General features: G+C 44.5%; 1 protein-coding gene across 1 annotated transcript in view; it reads left to right on the forward strand.

Annotated features, from left to right (window-relative positions):
* Positions 1-16585, forward strand: part of LOC134610524 (B-cell differentiation antigen CD72-like) — a 102744-nt gene that overhangs the window by 44924 nt on the left and 41235 nt on the right. The window contains exon 4 of the mRNA XM_063453489.1: positions 3905-4228. Within this exon, the coding sequence (XP_063309559.1) occupies positions 3905-4228 (324 nt within the window). The remainder of the gene's footprint in view (positions 1-3904; positions 4229-16585) is intronic.

Here is a 16585-nt window from a genome sequence, read left to right on the forward strand (position 1 = left end):
TTATTTAAATGTTTTTTTTTCCGTCCCCCCTCCCTGCTTGATACATGGCAGGGAGGGGGGCTCTCACTCCCTGGTGGTCCAGTGGATGGGCACTGTGTAGGAGGGGGGCTGGCAGAGAGTTTACTTACCTCTCCTGCAGCTCCTGTCAGCTCCCTCCTCCTCCGCGGCGGTCCGCTCAGCACTATGACCCCGCGGCTCTCACGAGACTTACACTGGGAGCTGACAGACAGGGCCGCCATCAGGGGGTGACAACCATAACAGTTGTCACGGGCCCGGCGGCCGTGTATAGCGCGACCGGGCCCCTTTAAAAAAAAAAAAGCAGCCGCAAGTGCTGCCGGGAGGAAGTGGTCACTTCCTCCCAGCTCACTCCGCACGGGAGGAGCGCGCGCGCCCAGCCGTGAAGAGGGAGAGCCAGGCAGTGCCGACTCCCATCATCCCCAGCCACCCTCCTGCAAAGAAAAGGTAAGAGACAGGAGGGTGGCTGGAAAATGAGCTGTGTGCATGTATGTATGTATGTATGTCTGTCTGTCTGTGTCTGTCTGTATGCATGTATGTCTGTCTGTCTGTCTGGATGCATGCATGGCTGTCTGTATGTCTATGTCTGTCTGTCTGTATGCATGTATGTCTGTGTGTCTGGATGCATGTATGTGTATGTCTGTCTGTGTATGTATGTCTGTCTGCATGCATGTATGTCTGTCTGTATGTCTATGTATGTATGTATGTCTATGTATGTATGTCTGTGTGTATGTCTGTATGTATGTCTGTGTGTATGCCTATGTCTGTCTGACTGCATGCATGTATGTCTACGTCTGTATGCATACGTCTGTATGCATACATGTATATCTGTATGCATGTATGTCTATGTATGTATATATGTATGTCTGTATGTCATTATATATGTATGTCTGTATGTCTGTATGAATGTATGTCTGCATATCATTATGAACGTAGGTCTGTGTGTATGTGTGTATGGATGTATGCATGTATGTCAGTCTGTATGTATGTATGTGTGTATGCCATTATGAATGTGTGTCTGTGTAGGTCTGTATGCCATTATGAATGTATGTGTGTATGGATGTCAGTGTCTGTATGTATGAATGTGTGTGTGGGTGTGTGTATGTATGTGTGTGTGTGTATGTATGTATGTGTCTTTATGTCCTCTTGCATGTGTGTCTGTATGTATGTTAGTATGTGTCTGTCTGTCACTATGTATGCCTGTGTGTATGTCTCAGTATGTGTGTGTGTCAGTATGTATGCCTGTATGCATGTATGTCTGTTTCAGTATGTGTGTCTGTTAGTATGTATCTGTGTCCTTTTGTATCAGTGTGCGTTTGTGTCTGTGTGTGGACCCAGTGGGCGGTATTTGGAGGCGGGCCCCAGGGGGCCCAGACCCTGAGTTAGGGGCCCCAAAATTTCTGGTGGCGGCCCTGCTGACAGAGGTGCTGAACGGACCGGCGCGGAGGAGAAGGGAGCTGACAGGAGCTGCAGGAGAGGTAAGTAAACACTCTGCAGCCCACCACAGCCCCCTGTCTGTATTATGGCAATGCAAATTGCCATAATACAGACATTGACTTGAGTATAAGCCGAGTTGGGGTTTTTCAGCACAAAAAATGTGCTGAAAAACTCGGCTTATACTCGAGTATATACGGTAGTTATTTCTCCTCTTGTTTTGCCTATTTTATTTTATCTTGTCTTGTTTTAGTTTGTATACCCAGTCCATGTACAGTCCTGTCTAGCCATGCCCATGTTATGTTTGTTTTCCTCATGTCTTGTGTATATGTTCTGGGTTTAGCTTACTATCCTTCTCTGGCTCTGGGTTCTACTAGTTCTGTCTTGTTTTCATGTTTGGTGCCTATCTCTAGTCTTGCCTTGTTTCTAGTACTGGATACAATCTTGCTGCAGAGCCTCCCTATTCAGCTCCTGAGAGGTCTGCTAATTTCCAAGCTCCTAGTTCCTGGGATCCGCTTAAAGGACCACTCTAGTGCCAGGAAAACATACTCGTTTTCCTGGCACTAGAGTGCCCTGAGGGTGCCCCCACCCTCAGGGACCCACTCCCGCCGGGCTCTAGGGGAAGGAAGGGGTTAAACTTACCTCTTTCTCCAGCGCCGGGCGGGGAGCTCTACTCCTCCTCCTCTTCTTCCTTGCGACGTCATCGGTTGAATGCGCATGCGCGGCAGGAGCCGCGCTCGCATTCAGCCAGTCGCATAGGAAAGCATTCATAATGCTTTCCTATGGACGCTTGCGTGCTCTCACTGTGATTTTCACAGTGAGAAGCACGCAAGCGCCTCTAGCGGCTGTCAGTGAGACAGCCACTAGAGGCTCTGGAGGCTGGCTTAACCCTCAGAATAAACATAGCAGTTTCTCTGAAACTGCCATGTTTATAAAAAAAAGGGTAAAAGCTAGCTGGACCTGGCACCCAGACCACTTCATTAAGTTGAAGTGGTCTGGGTGCCTAGAGTGGTCCTTTAAGCTGAATCAGGGTCTTGGTATGTGGCTGCACAAACGCTGGTGCTCAACACCAGGGGGCGTGCGGTTACCCTGCACCAGACCCTGCTAATCCACCTCCACGCTGTGACTCCTACTCTGAACATCAGGCATACTGGGTCCTGGTCCTGCACCGCTGCCCGGACAGTGTCTGGGTCCCGGGCATCGGATCGCCACCCTGACATAAAGCAGTTCTGTTTTATCCCTACATTAAAGGAATGCTCTGGTGTTCCTAACACTAATTATTTCTTCCTCTGTCTATGTGCCTCCCCCCTAACAATGTAAAGGGTTTACTTACCAGATTCACTTACCAGATTCCAGCACTGAGATCAATCAGCACAGGGTCATGGTTCCCCTCCTGCAACGTTATCCGATTGGGCAACCTGATGAGCATGCACAGTGAGCCCCACATGTGCATTAGGCCTCCCAAATAGGAAATCCTATGTGCTTTTTTACTGACGCTAGACATTCTCATGCAGATAGGGTTTGAACGATATCAAACCTACTGATAGCATGACCAAAGTCCCCTCATCAGGGAGTCTGTGACAGATCCCAAAGTGTATCAGACCCTCCAGATAGAACAAATGAAGATGACCTGGTGGAGGTACTTAGTATGAATACAGGAGTTCCGTTACAATGTTCTACATAAACAAGCATTCATGTTCAAAGACACATTTACACACAGACTCATACACACACATAAACATGCTTACATCTATGCAATTTTTATTTTATTATAATTTGTATTACTATTTACAATGAGGACCATTCAGCCCTCCTTTTTTAACTTTAAAGGGAACTGGAGTAGAACCTCCTCCCTGATGTCCAATTGGGAGCTGTAGGGATCAGTGCAAGAGAGCTGGGAGATCCCAGCAGCCCCCTCACTGCCCAGAATGGAAGTATCCAGAGCACAGCACCAAGCAAGAAAGGTGCAGGAGACGAGTTCCTGCTCTGGGGAGAAAGTGTGTTCTGTGCACCCCTTGCCTTCTGTTACCCATGGCGGGCCACCTACCCTTAGTACTTCAATGCACCATTGTAATCCATTAAAACACAATGTTCATTACCTGCTTATTACCTGGAGAAATTAAATGTAAGGTTAGACATTCCACTGACACGTGTTAACTATTACCAGGAGATGTCCAATTAAAATGAGACAACAAATAAAAAACCATGGACACAACACGCTGTTTTAGTATCAACCCCAAACTCTGGGGTCTTACAGGACAGCAAGATAAACATGACCATGGGGCAATTTCACCCCTAATCCCCCAACATTACAAACTAACTGCATATCTTTTAAATACTGTGTGGATATGGTCATGTATAAATATTAACTTTTATAACAGTTTGTAATCGAATATATACATATTGTGGGGATTAGGGACATTAGGGATATTCATTATTCTTTTTTTATTCCCAGATATCAGTGTTTCCAGAGAATTACACAGATTGTCTTTAGAATATGTGATGATGAACACCAGTCTGTCTCAAACATTACAGAGCCAAGATGATAGTCTGGAAAACAAGAAACAAAGCCTAGCACAGTCCCAGCATCAGGTAGAGCAACTGGGACAAGACCTAGCGGACACCAATCACAGCCTGCAGAGATGCCATGAGGACACCGAGCAGTATAAAAGGGAGCTGCAGAGGATCACCATCTTGCAGAATAAAACATCACAAGATATAAGAAAAACACAGCAAACATTGGAAAACGCCATCTCACAACTAAACAAAATTGAGAAAGGTAGACATCATCTCTCATTCATAAATAATTCTCTAGAGATCTCTGTAAAAAAAAAAATATTAGATAAACTTGCAAATTACTAGAGTTTGCCCTCATAAATATCATATCAGTAATCCTTCTCCCACGAAAGATCAACCAGCATGGGTTTAAAAGTTCCCCAATGTACTTTCCGGTGGATCTCGGGACTGGGTGAAATACCGTATTGTATGATTCTATAGGCTGGCAAAATCCCTGGGCACAGACGTGTGACACTAAAATTGCTGTAATATGTTTTGTTGGATTTTATTGTCACTGACTGGTATTAAGAAATTAGTAATAACTTTAACTGTTTAAATACACAATAAAAGTGTTCACTAGTTCCCCAATGGATGGCACAGTGGCAATAGTTGGTGGGGCTCCATTATTATTATCACCTAACGAGCTGTCTATCTGCATTATCATCTAGTGAGCGGTCTACCTCCAATATTATCTAACAAGCTGTCTACATCCATTATTATCTAGTGAGCTGTCTATCTCCATTATCATCTAGTGAGCTGTATATCTCCATTATTATCTAATGTGCGGTCTATCTCCATTATTATTATCATCTAACGAGCTGTCTATCTCCATTATTATCTTGTGAGCGGTTTATCTGCATTATTATCGAAATAGCAGTCTATCTGCATTATTATCTAGTGAGCGGTCTATCTGCATTATTATCTAGTGAGCGGTCTATCTGCATTATTATCTAGTGAACGGTCTATCTGCATTATTATCTAGTGAGCGGTCTATATCCATTATCATCTTGTGAGCGGTCTATCTCCATTATTATCTAGTGAGCTGTCTATCTGCATTATTATCTAGTGAGCTGTCTATCTGCATTATTATCTAGTGAGCGGTCTATCTCCATTATTATCTAATGTGCGGTCTATCTCCATTATTATTATCATCTAACGAGCTGTCTATCTCCATTATTATCTTGTGAGCGGTTTATCTGCATTATTATCGAAATAGCAGTCTATCTGCATTATTATCTAGTGAACGGTCTATCTGCATTATTATCTAGTGAGCGGTCTATCTGCATTATTATCTAGTGAACGGTCTATCTGCATTATTATCTAGTGAGCGGTCTATATCCATTATCATCTTGTGAGCGGTCTATCTCCATTATTATCTAGTGAGCTGTCTATCTGCATTATTATCTAGTGAGCTGTCTATCTGCATTATTATCTAGTGAGCGGTCTATCTCCATTATTATCTAGTGAGCGGTCTATCTCCATTATTATCTAGTGAGCTGTCTATCTCCATTATTATCTTGTGAGCGGTCTATCTCCATTATTATCTAGTGAGCTGTCTATCTCCATTATTATCTTGTGAGCGGTCTATCTCCATTATTATCTAGTGAGCTGTCTATCTACATTATTATCTAGTGAACGGTCTATCTGCATTATTATCTAGTGAGCGGTCTATCTGCATTATTATCTAGTGAGCGGTCTATCTGCATTATTATCTAGTGAGCGGTCTATCTGCATTATTATCTAGTGAACGGTCTATCTGCATTATTATCTAGTGAGCGGTCTATCTCCATTATCATCTTGTGAGCGGTCTATCTCCATTATTATCTAGTGAGCGGTCTATCTGCATTATTATCTAGTGAGCTGTCTATCTCCATTATTATCTAGTGAAAGGGTCTATCTCCATTATTATCTATCGAGCCATCTATCTCCATTTTTATCTAAAGAGCGGTCTGTCTCCATTATTATCTAACGAGCTGTCTATATCCATTATTTTTTAGTGAGCGGTCGATCTCCATTATCATCTAGTGAGCTTTATATCTCTAATAGTATCTAACAAGTTGTCTATCAACATTATTATTGAATGAGCTGCTAGGTTTCCAGGGCCCAGACCCCACTTCCAGCTATTAACTATAAGCCTAAGACTCATGAAATTAAGTATAAAATGGTGACTTTATATCAGCATGATTTTAGTATTACATCCACAAGTAGGCGGAACATCATTGATGGTAAAAATTAAATGGTATTAAACTACAAAAAAAAAACAACCATGTAAAAAGCATATTCGAACCGGATATGTGTGTCCCTTGTTAAACAAAGTAACAGGGGTTGTACATTCTTCATTGGGATCTATTCCCACCACCATCCATGGAACAAACTAAATCACAACTGTTTGTACAAAAAATGTTGTTGAGATATAAAATCCCAAACAGAAACGATGCCGCAACACCAAGTTTTGTATTATTGTTTGTAGCGGACCCCTGGTAACCCGACCGTTACCCCAGTTAATATCTTCCTTCAGCTGTTCAGGAACCTGTTAGAGTATCAAGAGACTTTTTTCCCCCAAGTAACTGGACAACACACAGCTCTGGCGGTACAACACAATTTTATTGAGCCACACACGACTTTTATGCATTGCCCCATGCAAGGGGTCTTCAACACACACAAACAGGGGCCGTATCCCAGGATTCTCTACACTAGTGAGCCCTAGCGCGGGTGTCTCCCAAATATGGAAATCCCGCCACTCAGATAAGGATCTCCCACGCAGGATGACAGGGTGGTCTTCATCCCAGGAGTCTCTGGCCCTGGGAGCCAAAGCACGGGAAAAGAGGCATTCCCTTTGTCTCCCAGGCACAGAATGCCCGCCAAACTAGCCAGTACTCAAAGAGTGTCCCCACAAACCTCAGGCGACCTCACAATGGCACATTCCCTGACTAATCTCAATTCGTGAGGTTCTTGTGCTGAAATTGCAAGGGAAGCGTCTCCTTTCAGGATATGAATGCTCCCCCGGTTGGCGTTCGTCTTTACGAAATGGCTGCCACCATTAATTAAATACTTACCCCTAGTGGTATTACATTTATGTTGTCAGTGCAAAGTTGCGGTTTCACACTTATGTTGCTAGTATGAACGTTCGGTTCAACACTTCGGCAATCCGGGACTTCGCCAATCCGAGACTTCGGAATTCGTAAAATCTCTACCTGAACCCTAACCCTACCCTAACCCTACCCTAACCTATCCTTAACCCTACCCCTTACCCTACAATAATTCTAAACCTAACCCTACCCAAACCTATCCCTAACCCACTCCTAACCCTACCCCAACCATACCGTAACCTTAAAATAAACCTAACCAGAACCCTAACCCTACCCTAATCTAACCCTAACCCGACACTAACCCTATAGTGTAACCAACAATAAACATAACCCTACCCGAACTCTGACCCTCACCTAACCCTAGCCTAACTCTACCCTAATCCTAACCCTACCCTAATCCTAACCTAACCCTAACCCTGTCATCATTCATGTAATTTTCCCTCCCTCTCTTGTTTTGCCACTTTTCAGAAATCTGAAGCACTTCAGCACTTCCAAAATTCAGCACTTCAGCAGTTCGGGCTTCGTAAATTTGGTTCGGTTCAGTACTTCGGAAATTCGGCACTTCGGCAATTCGGTTCGGTTCAGCACTTCTGAAATTAGAGACTTCGGCACTTCGGACATTAGAAAGCATCCGAATGTCGGAATTGCCAGAAATTCATCCGAATACACATTTGGACAGAATTGAATTGCACACGTCTATACATTTATTGGTATAAAAAAGGAAATGGCATTAGAGTGTCATGGCAGCCCTCATAGGTACTCGAGGGTTCAAGCAGGCATAATATTGTTTTACAGATGACATGTAGAAATGTCCCGAATAGTTTGCTGGCGAATAGTTCCTGGCGAACATAGCTTGTTCGCGTTCGCCACGGCAGGCGAACATATGTGATGTTCGGTCCGCCCCCTATTCGTCATCATTGAGTAAACTTTGACCCTGTACCTCACAGTCAGCAGACACATTCCAGCCAATCAGCAGCAGACCCTCCCTCCCAGACCCTCCCACCTCCTGGACAGCATCCATTTTAGATCCATTCAGAAGCTGCATTCTTAGCGAGAGGAGGGACAGTGTAGCTGCTGCTGATTTAATAGGGAAATCGATAGCTAGGCTAGTGTATTCAGTGTCCACTACAGTCCTGAAGGACTCATCTGATCTCTGCTGTAAGGACAGCACCCCAAAAAGCCCTTTTTAGGGCTAGAACATGTCTGTTTTTTTTTTTTTCTGTGTAATCTAATTGCAGTTGCCTGCCTGCCAGCGTGTGTGTCAGGCTCACAGCGTATACTGTGCCCACTTGCCCAGTGCCACCACTCATATCTGGTGTCACAATAGCTTGCATTTAAAAAAAAAAAAAAAAACAACAACACTTTTTTGACTGTGAAATAATAGCAGTCAGTTTCCTTCACACGTGTGCATTTCAGGGCCTGCCAGGGCACAGTGTCACACCACTGCAACTCATATCTGGTGTAACAGTAGTGTACATTAAAAAAAAAATAACATTTTGACTGTAATAGATTGAATAGCAGTTAGTTGTCTGCAAGCGTCTACAGCTTCCGCTCGGAACCTTGATGCACCATCCTCCACCAGCTTAGCTTCGGGCACCTCTCAAGTTACCACTCGCCCGCCTGCCGCCACCACCAACACTAGCACCACAGTTACTTCGCTTGATCTGTCAGAGGAGTTATTTACACATCAGTTGGAAGAAATGAGTGATGCGCAACCATTATTGCCAGAGGATGTAGATAACAGGGATATGTCTCAGTCAGGCAGCATTACACACATGGACGTACGGTGTGATGATCATGATGTTGTACCCGCTGTTGCTTCCTTTGCTGAGTTGTCAGATACAAGTGAAGCGGTTGATGATGACGATCCGTCCGTGGATGTCACGTGGGTGCCCGCTAGAAGAGAAGAAGAACAGGGGGAAAGTTCAGATGGGGAGACAGAGAGGAGGAGACAAGTTGGAATCAGGGGGAGGTCGTCGCAAGGAGCTAGTGGCACAGTCAGACAGCATGCATCGGCACCCGGGGTCAGCCAGACAGCACGCCAATCAACGCATGCTGTTGCCACCACCAGAATGCCGTCATTGCAGAGCTCAGCAGTGTGGCATTTTTTTTTGTGTGTCTGCCTCTGACAACAGTGATGCCATTTGCAACCTGTGCCAAAAGAAACTGAGTCGTGGGAAGTCCAACACCCACCTAGGTACAACTGTTTTGCGAAGGCACATGATCGCACATCACAAACGCCTATGGGATCAACACATGAGTACAAGCAGCACACAAACTCAAAGCCGCCATCCTCCTCCTGGTCCAGCATCTTCAGCCACGTCAACCACTGCTGTCCTCCTTGCCCCCTCTCAACCATCCACCACTCCGTCTCTCGCCTTGAGCATTTCCTGCTCATCTGCCCACAGTCAGGTGTCTGTCAAGGACATGTTTGAGCGTAAGAAGCCAATGTCACAAAGTCACCCCCTTGCCCGGCATCTGACAGCTGGCTTGTCTGAACTCTTAGCCCGCCAGCTTTTACCATACAAGCTGGTGGAGTCTGAGGCGTTCCAAAAATTTGTAGCTATTGGGACACCGCAGTGGAAGGTACCCGGCCGAAATTTCTTTGCACAAAAGGCAATCCCCAACCTGTACTCGATTGTGCAAAAGGAAGTAATGGCATGTCTGGCACACAGTGTTGGGGCAAGGGTCCATCTGACCACTGATACCTGGTCTGCAAAGCATGGTCAGGGCAGGTATATCACCTACACTGCGCATTGGGTAAACCTGCTGACGGCTGCCAAGCATGGAATGCGTGGCTCTGCAGAGGAGTTGGTGACACCGCCACGACTTGCAGGCAGGCCTGCTGCCACCTCCTCTACTCCTCCTACTCCATCCTCTTCCATAACCTCCTCGGCTGAGTCCTCTTCTGCTGCTGCGTCTGGCTCCACATCACACGGCACCCCCCCAGCTCCCCAGGTACTATTCCACGTCCCGGATACGGCAGTGTCACGCCGTCCTGGGGTTGACTTGCCTGAAAACAGAGAGTCACACTGGACCAGCACTCCTGTCCGCCCTGAACGCACAGGTGGATCAGTGGCTGACTCCGCACCAACTGGAGATCGGCAAAGTGGTTTGTGACAATGGAACAAATTTGTTGGCGGCATTGAATTTGGGCAAGTTGACACATGTGCTGTGCATGGCTCATGTGTGTAATCTGATCGTACAACGCTTTGTGCATAGGTACCCAGGCTTACAGGACGTCCTGAAGCAGGCCAGGAAGGTGTGTGGCCATTTCAGGCGTTCCTACACGGCCATGGCGCACTTTTCAGATATCCGGTGGCGAAACAACATGCCAGTGAGGCGCTTGATTTGCGACAGCCTGACACGTTGGAATTCAACACTCCTAATGTTCGACCGCCTGCTCCAACAAGAAAAAGCCGTTAACGACTATTTGTATGACCGGGGTGCTAGGAAAGCATCTGGGGAGCTGGGAATTCTTTTGCCACGTTACTGGACGCTCATGCGCAATGCCTGTAAGCTCATGCGTCCTTTTGAGGAGGTGACAATCCTAGTCAGTCAGCGACATCATACCATTTGTTTTCTTCCTGGAGCGTGCCCTGCGAAGAGTGCTGGGTCAGGCCATAGATGAGCGTGAAGAGGAAGAGTTGTGGTCACCATCACCACCAGAAAAAGCCTTATCAGCATCGCTTGCTGGACCTGCGGCAACGCTGGAAGAGGATTGTGAGGAAGAGGAGTCAGAGGAAGAATGTGGCTTTGAGGAGGAGGAGGAAGACCAACCACAACAGGCATCCCAGGGTGCTCGTTGTCACCTATCTGGTACCCGTGGTGTTGTACGTGGCTGGGGGAAAGAACATACCTTCAGTGAGATCACTGAGGACGAGGAACGGGACATGAGTAGCTCGGCATCCAACCTTGTGCAAATGGGGTCTTTCATGCTGTCGTGCCTGTTGAGGGACCCTCGTATAAAAAGGCTGAAGGAGAATGACCTGTACTGGGTGTCCACGCTACTAGACCCCCGGTATAAGCAGAAAGTGCCTGAAATGTTACCGAATTACGGCAAGTCGGAAAGGATGCAGCAGTTCCAAAATAAATTAAAAAGTATGCTTTACACAGCGGATAAGGGTGATGTCACAGCACAACAGGAATCTAACAGGGGAAGAGGTGAAAGTAATCCTCCTCCTCCCACGACCACGCCGGCAATGACAGGACGCTTTACAGACGTGTTGTTGATGGAGGACATGCGGAGCTTTTTAAGTCCAACGCATCGCCACAGCCCTTCGGGGTCCACCCTCAGAGAACGGCTCGACCGACAGGTAGCAGACTACCTCGCCTTAACTGCAGATATTGACACTCTGAGGAGCAATGAACCCCTTGACTACTGGGTGTGCAGGCTTGACCTGTGGCCTGAGCTATCCCAATTTGCGATAGAACTTCTGGCCTGCCCCGCTTCAAGTGTCCTGTCAGAAAGGACCTTCAGTGCAGCAGGAGGTATTGTCACTGAGAAGAGAAGTCGCCTAGGTCAAAAAAGTCTAGATTACCTCACCTTTATTAAGATGAATGAGGGATGGATCCCGAAGGGACTGACAGTGGGCGACACATTCGACTAAAAAAGGCCTGATGAGGGGGACGTAACAGGGATTAAACTGATAAGAATAGTACTTCTTAACACACCACTCCTATCTGGTGGCACATTAGATTGCACGCGCAGTGCCCCAAATTTGAATAGGAGGACCGACGAAGCATCTTTTTCCATCTCCTGGTTCCTAAAATCGTTGCCATATACATGTCCCCTGATAGGGGACATAACAGGGATTAAACTGATAAGAATAGTACTACTTAACACACCACTCCTATCTGGTGGCACATTAGATTGCACGCGCAGTGCCCCAAATTTGAAGTAGGAGGACCGACCAAGCATCTTTTTCCATCTCCCGGTTCCTAAAATCGACGCCAAATACACGTGCCCTGATACACGTGCCCTGACGTAACAGGGATTAAACTGATAGGAATATAATAACGCAGTGAGAGGCAACGCAGAGAGAGGAGTCTGAAGAAGAGGAGTCAGAGGAGGAAGGTGGCTTTGAGGAGGTGGAAGACCAAGCACAGCAGGCGTCCCAGGGGGCTTGTTGTCACCTTTCGGGGACCCTTGGTGTTGTATGTGGCTTGGTGGAGGAAGAGACATTCAATGACATCAGTGAGGACAAGGAACGGGACATGGCTAGCTTGGTATCCAACCTTGTGCAAATGGACTGTTTGCGGTTGTTTGCGGTGCGTTAAATGGGGAGTTTGGTCTGTCACTGTGACTCGGGCGTAACCCTTACACTACCTGATCGATACAACATCATACCTGATGTTTTAAAGCACGTTATTCCAAACAATTTAGGAATGTTAGGTGATCTATGCCCTTTATGGATTAAAACCAGACTCTGCATCAACTATGTAATTTTCCATGGGAGTTTTGCCATGGATCCCCCTCCGGCATGCCACAGTCCAGGTGTTAGTCCCCTTGAAACAACGTTTCCATCACTATTGTGGCCAGAAAGAGTCCCTGTGGGTTTTAAAATTCGCCTGCCTATTAAAGTCTATGGCGGTTCGCCCGTTGCAAACGGAAAATGTTATGTTCGCGACATCAGTAACGACATGTTGTCTGCAAAAATAGCCAAGAAATCCAAGCAAAAGAAAAAAGCTTAGCAAAAATAGGACAGATGAATGAAAAGGAATAACAAATTGTAGCAATACCTGCTACTGCCAGACAAGGGAGAAACCACCCACACCACTACCCGAAAAAAAACAAGTGATGCATGTACCCTGGAGGCGTTTTGCACCCCCTGGTGCTTTCTCAACATAAACTGTCATGGGAAAGTCTGAAAATATGTAGGAGGGGTCCACTCAGAGTGAGGGTCCTCAAAGTAAGATTAAGATTGCCCGCACCTGTGTGTGATAATGTTGTGTAAATTAGGAGCAGTAAGTATGCCGGGATGCTCATTACTGGTGCAGTCCCTTTTTAAAGTGAGGAGTTTGACAATCTTTCTTGTCGAGATTGATCTTAAATGTTGATCCCACTCCACAATAAGAAGTCTCAATCATGCTGATGTTATGGAGCTTTCTCAGTGCATCGCTTCCTCTTTAAAATATCGCTGGGAACTAACGATCCACTACTAGCCAAGACAAAAATATTAAAAAAATAGAGAAAACACAAAATTCTTGTCACAATTCCAAACGACAAATGTGACTAGCTGTGTTGCTAGTAGTGATATACAATATACACTAAATTCAAAGGTTGAGATATCCCAATAAAGTGTGAATTAAAAATACAAATTGATACTCAAATGTTCCATAAATCCTGGGTGGTATAAGAGTATCACCAGCATATACTTAGCGGCAGATATCTACTCTGAGCTTTATTATATCTGGCTCAGTAGACATCTGCAATGCTATCCTAATAAATTTTGGTGTACCACCCTAAAGCTACCGCTTAATTAATGTTTCAAGTGGTTACATAAACAAGTTGTTCTTTTTACCTACATATGAATAAAATAAAACACACATAGTGTACCCTGTATATACAATGTAAAAGTGAGAGAAAGCAATTTTCTTCAAACTCACAATTTTCAGAGCCTTTTATAAGCTCTAAACTCTTAGCGCTTGTCGTCTCCTCCTTGAGACATATAAGGTTAAATCTTCCAGGGAGGTCCGCAGGGACTGATGAAAGTGCAGCAGACTCCAAAGTATATAAAAGATTATTTATTCAAACAAATAGTTTAAAATAAAAAGGTATATATATACACAAATAAAATAGTAAATAAAGCACAACGCGTTTCAACCATAACAGGTCTTTCTCAAGTGCATCTGTCTTGCCAACTGAATATAAAATGCTTATATACACTAAGGGGAAACAGGGAACAGAGTGAATTATAATTTGCACCTGTGTGCATAAACCTAATATAATTTCCTTATATGGTCATAGCCGGAAGTGTTTCGCCACACAAATTATGGCTGCACTTCCGGCTATAGACAGATCCCTGCTGCCCTCCCCAACATGTCCGCCGGATCCCTTCGCTGATATCCGGTCTGTGTCCTCCATACGTGCTTCCTAGCTTGTCGGCGCGTCATTTCCTGTGACGCGAGTCACGTGATTGTCGAACGGGAACGTAATTTCCTATAACGTATTAGTCTTGACAGAGTGGCGGTCACATGAGTGATGGGCGAAACGTCCATTATGGATAGGGCAAAATGCCCTTAGTTCATGATATCGGCATATCAGATATATAAATAAATGTGAAGAGAAGAAAGGAAAAACGGACATGAATAGCATATATATCTTACTGTGTATTATAAGTATAAAAAGGATATAACATCTCACTAAATTTGCATAGAATATGTTAAAACAGTTCTCTATTTCAATGATAATATAGGAAAAGGGAGAAGGGAGAAAGTGCAAAAAAGGTGGGGTGAATTCAGACCCAAATGAATTGTACCACATATAGCTTCCAAAAGGTTCTACAGGGAGTGCAGAATTATTAGGCAAGTTGTATTTTTGAGGATTAATTTTATTATTGAACAACAACCATGTTCTCAATGAACCCAAAAAACTCATTAATATCAAAGCTGAATATTTTTGGAAGTAGTTTTTAGTTTGTTTTTAGTTATAGCTATTTTAGGGGGATATCTGTGTGTGCAGGTGACTATTACTGTGCATAATTATTAGGCAACTTAACAAAAAACAAATATATACCCATTTCAATTAGTTATTTTTACCAGTGAAACCAATATAACATCTCAACATTCACAAATATAAATTTCTGACATTCAAAAACATAACAAAAACAAATCAGTGACCAATATAGCCACCTTTCTTTGCAAGGACACTCAAAAGCCTGCCATCCATGCATTCTGTCAGTGTTTTGATCTGTTGACCATCAACATTGCGTGCAGCAGCAACCACAGCCTCACAGACACTGTTCAGAGAGGTGTACTGTTTTCCCTCCTTGTAAATCTCACATTTGATGATGGACCACAGGTTCTCAATGGGGTTCAGATCAGGTGAACAAGGAGGCCATGTCATTAGATTTTCTTCTTTTATACCCTTTCTTGCCAGCCACGCTGTGGAGTACTTGGACGCGTGTGATGGAGCATTGTCCTGCATGAAAATCATGTTTTTCTTGAAGGATGCAGACTTCTTCCTGTACCACTGCTTGAAGAAGGTGTCTTCCATAAACTGGCAGTAGGACTGGGAGTTGAGCTTGACTCCATCCTCAACCCGAAAAGGCCCCACAAGCTCATCTTTGATGATACCAGCCCAAACCAGTACTCCACCTCCACCTTGCTGGCGTCTGAGTCAGACTGGAGCTCTCTGCCCTTTACCAATCCAGCCACGGGCCCATCCATCTGGCCCATCAAGACTCACTCTCATTTCATCAGTCCATAAAATCTTAGAAAAATCAGTCTTGAGATATTTCTTGGCCCAGTCTTGACGTTTCAGCTTGTGTGTCTTGTTCAGTGGTGGTCGTCTTTCAGCCTTTCTTACCTTGGCCATGTCTCTGAGTATTGCACACCTTGTGCTTTTGGGCACTCCAGTGATGTTGCAGCTCTGAAATATGGCCAAACTGGTGGCAAGTGGCATCTTGGTAGCTGCACGCTTGACTTTTCTCAGTTCATGGGCAGTTATTTTGCGCCTTGGTTTCTCCACACGCTTCTTGCGACCCTGTTGACTATTTTGAATGAAACGCTTGATTGTTCGATGATCACGCTTCAGAAGCTTTGCCATTTTAAGAGTGCTGCATCCCTCTGCAAGATATCTCACTATTTTTGACTTTTCTGAGCCTGTCAAGTCCTTCTTTTGACCCATTTTGCCAAAGGAAAGGAAGTTGCCTAATAATTATGCACACCTGATATAGGGTGTTGATGTCATTAGACCACACCCCTTCTCATTACAGAGATGCACATCACCTAATATGCTTAATTGGTAGTAGGCTTTCGAGCCTATACAGCTTGGAGTAAGACAACATGCATAAAGAGGATGATGTGGTCAAAATACTCATTTGCCTAATAATTCTGCACTCCCTGTATTTCATACACATATTTGTTGGATGGACTACCAAAACTTATTAAGATATAAGTTAAAAACCTATTCAAAAGTATTTAAAGGAACAGTACCAAAAATTCCTTTTCTAAAAAACATTCTTAGAAACATCCTTAAAATTATTATTGTTATAAAATGCTGTTAATTTCAAAATCAATGTTGAGACCCAAAGGTAATTACTGTACACATGTACACTTTGAAAAAAGCTTCGGCTGAAACGCGTCAGTGTGGGGTGTGGAGAATAGGAAAGCTGATTTTAAATTTTAATCTTTGTTGCTGTTGTCTATATCTATGGAAAAAGGACGAGTGAGCAGTAAATATAAAAAAAAATAAAAATAAAAATAAATAAAAAATAAATGTATGCAGCTTCCGAATGAATCTAAAATGGATGCTGTCCAGGAGGTGG

The sequence above is a fragment of the Pelobates fuscus genome, chromosome 5, assembly GCF_036172605.1.
Source record: "Pelobates fuscus isolate aPelFus1 chromosome 5, aPelFus1.pri, whole genome shotgun sequence".
NCBI lineage: Eukaryota > Metazoa > Chordata > Amphibia > Anura > Pelobatidae > Pelobates > Pelobates fuscus.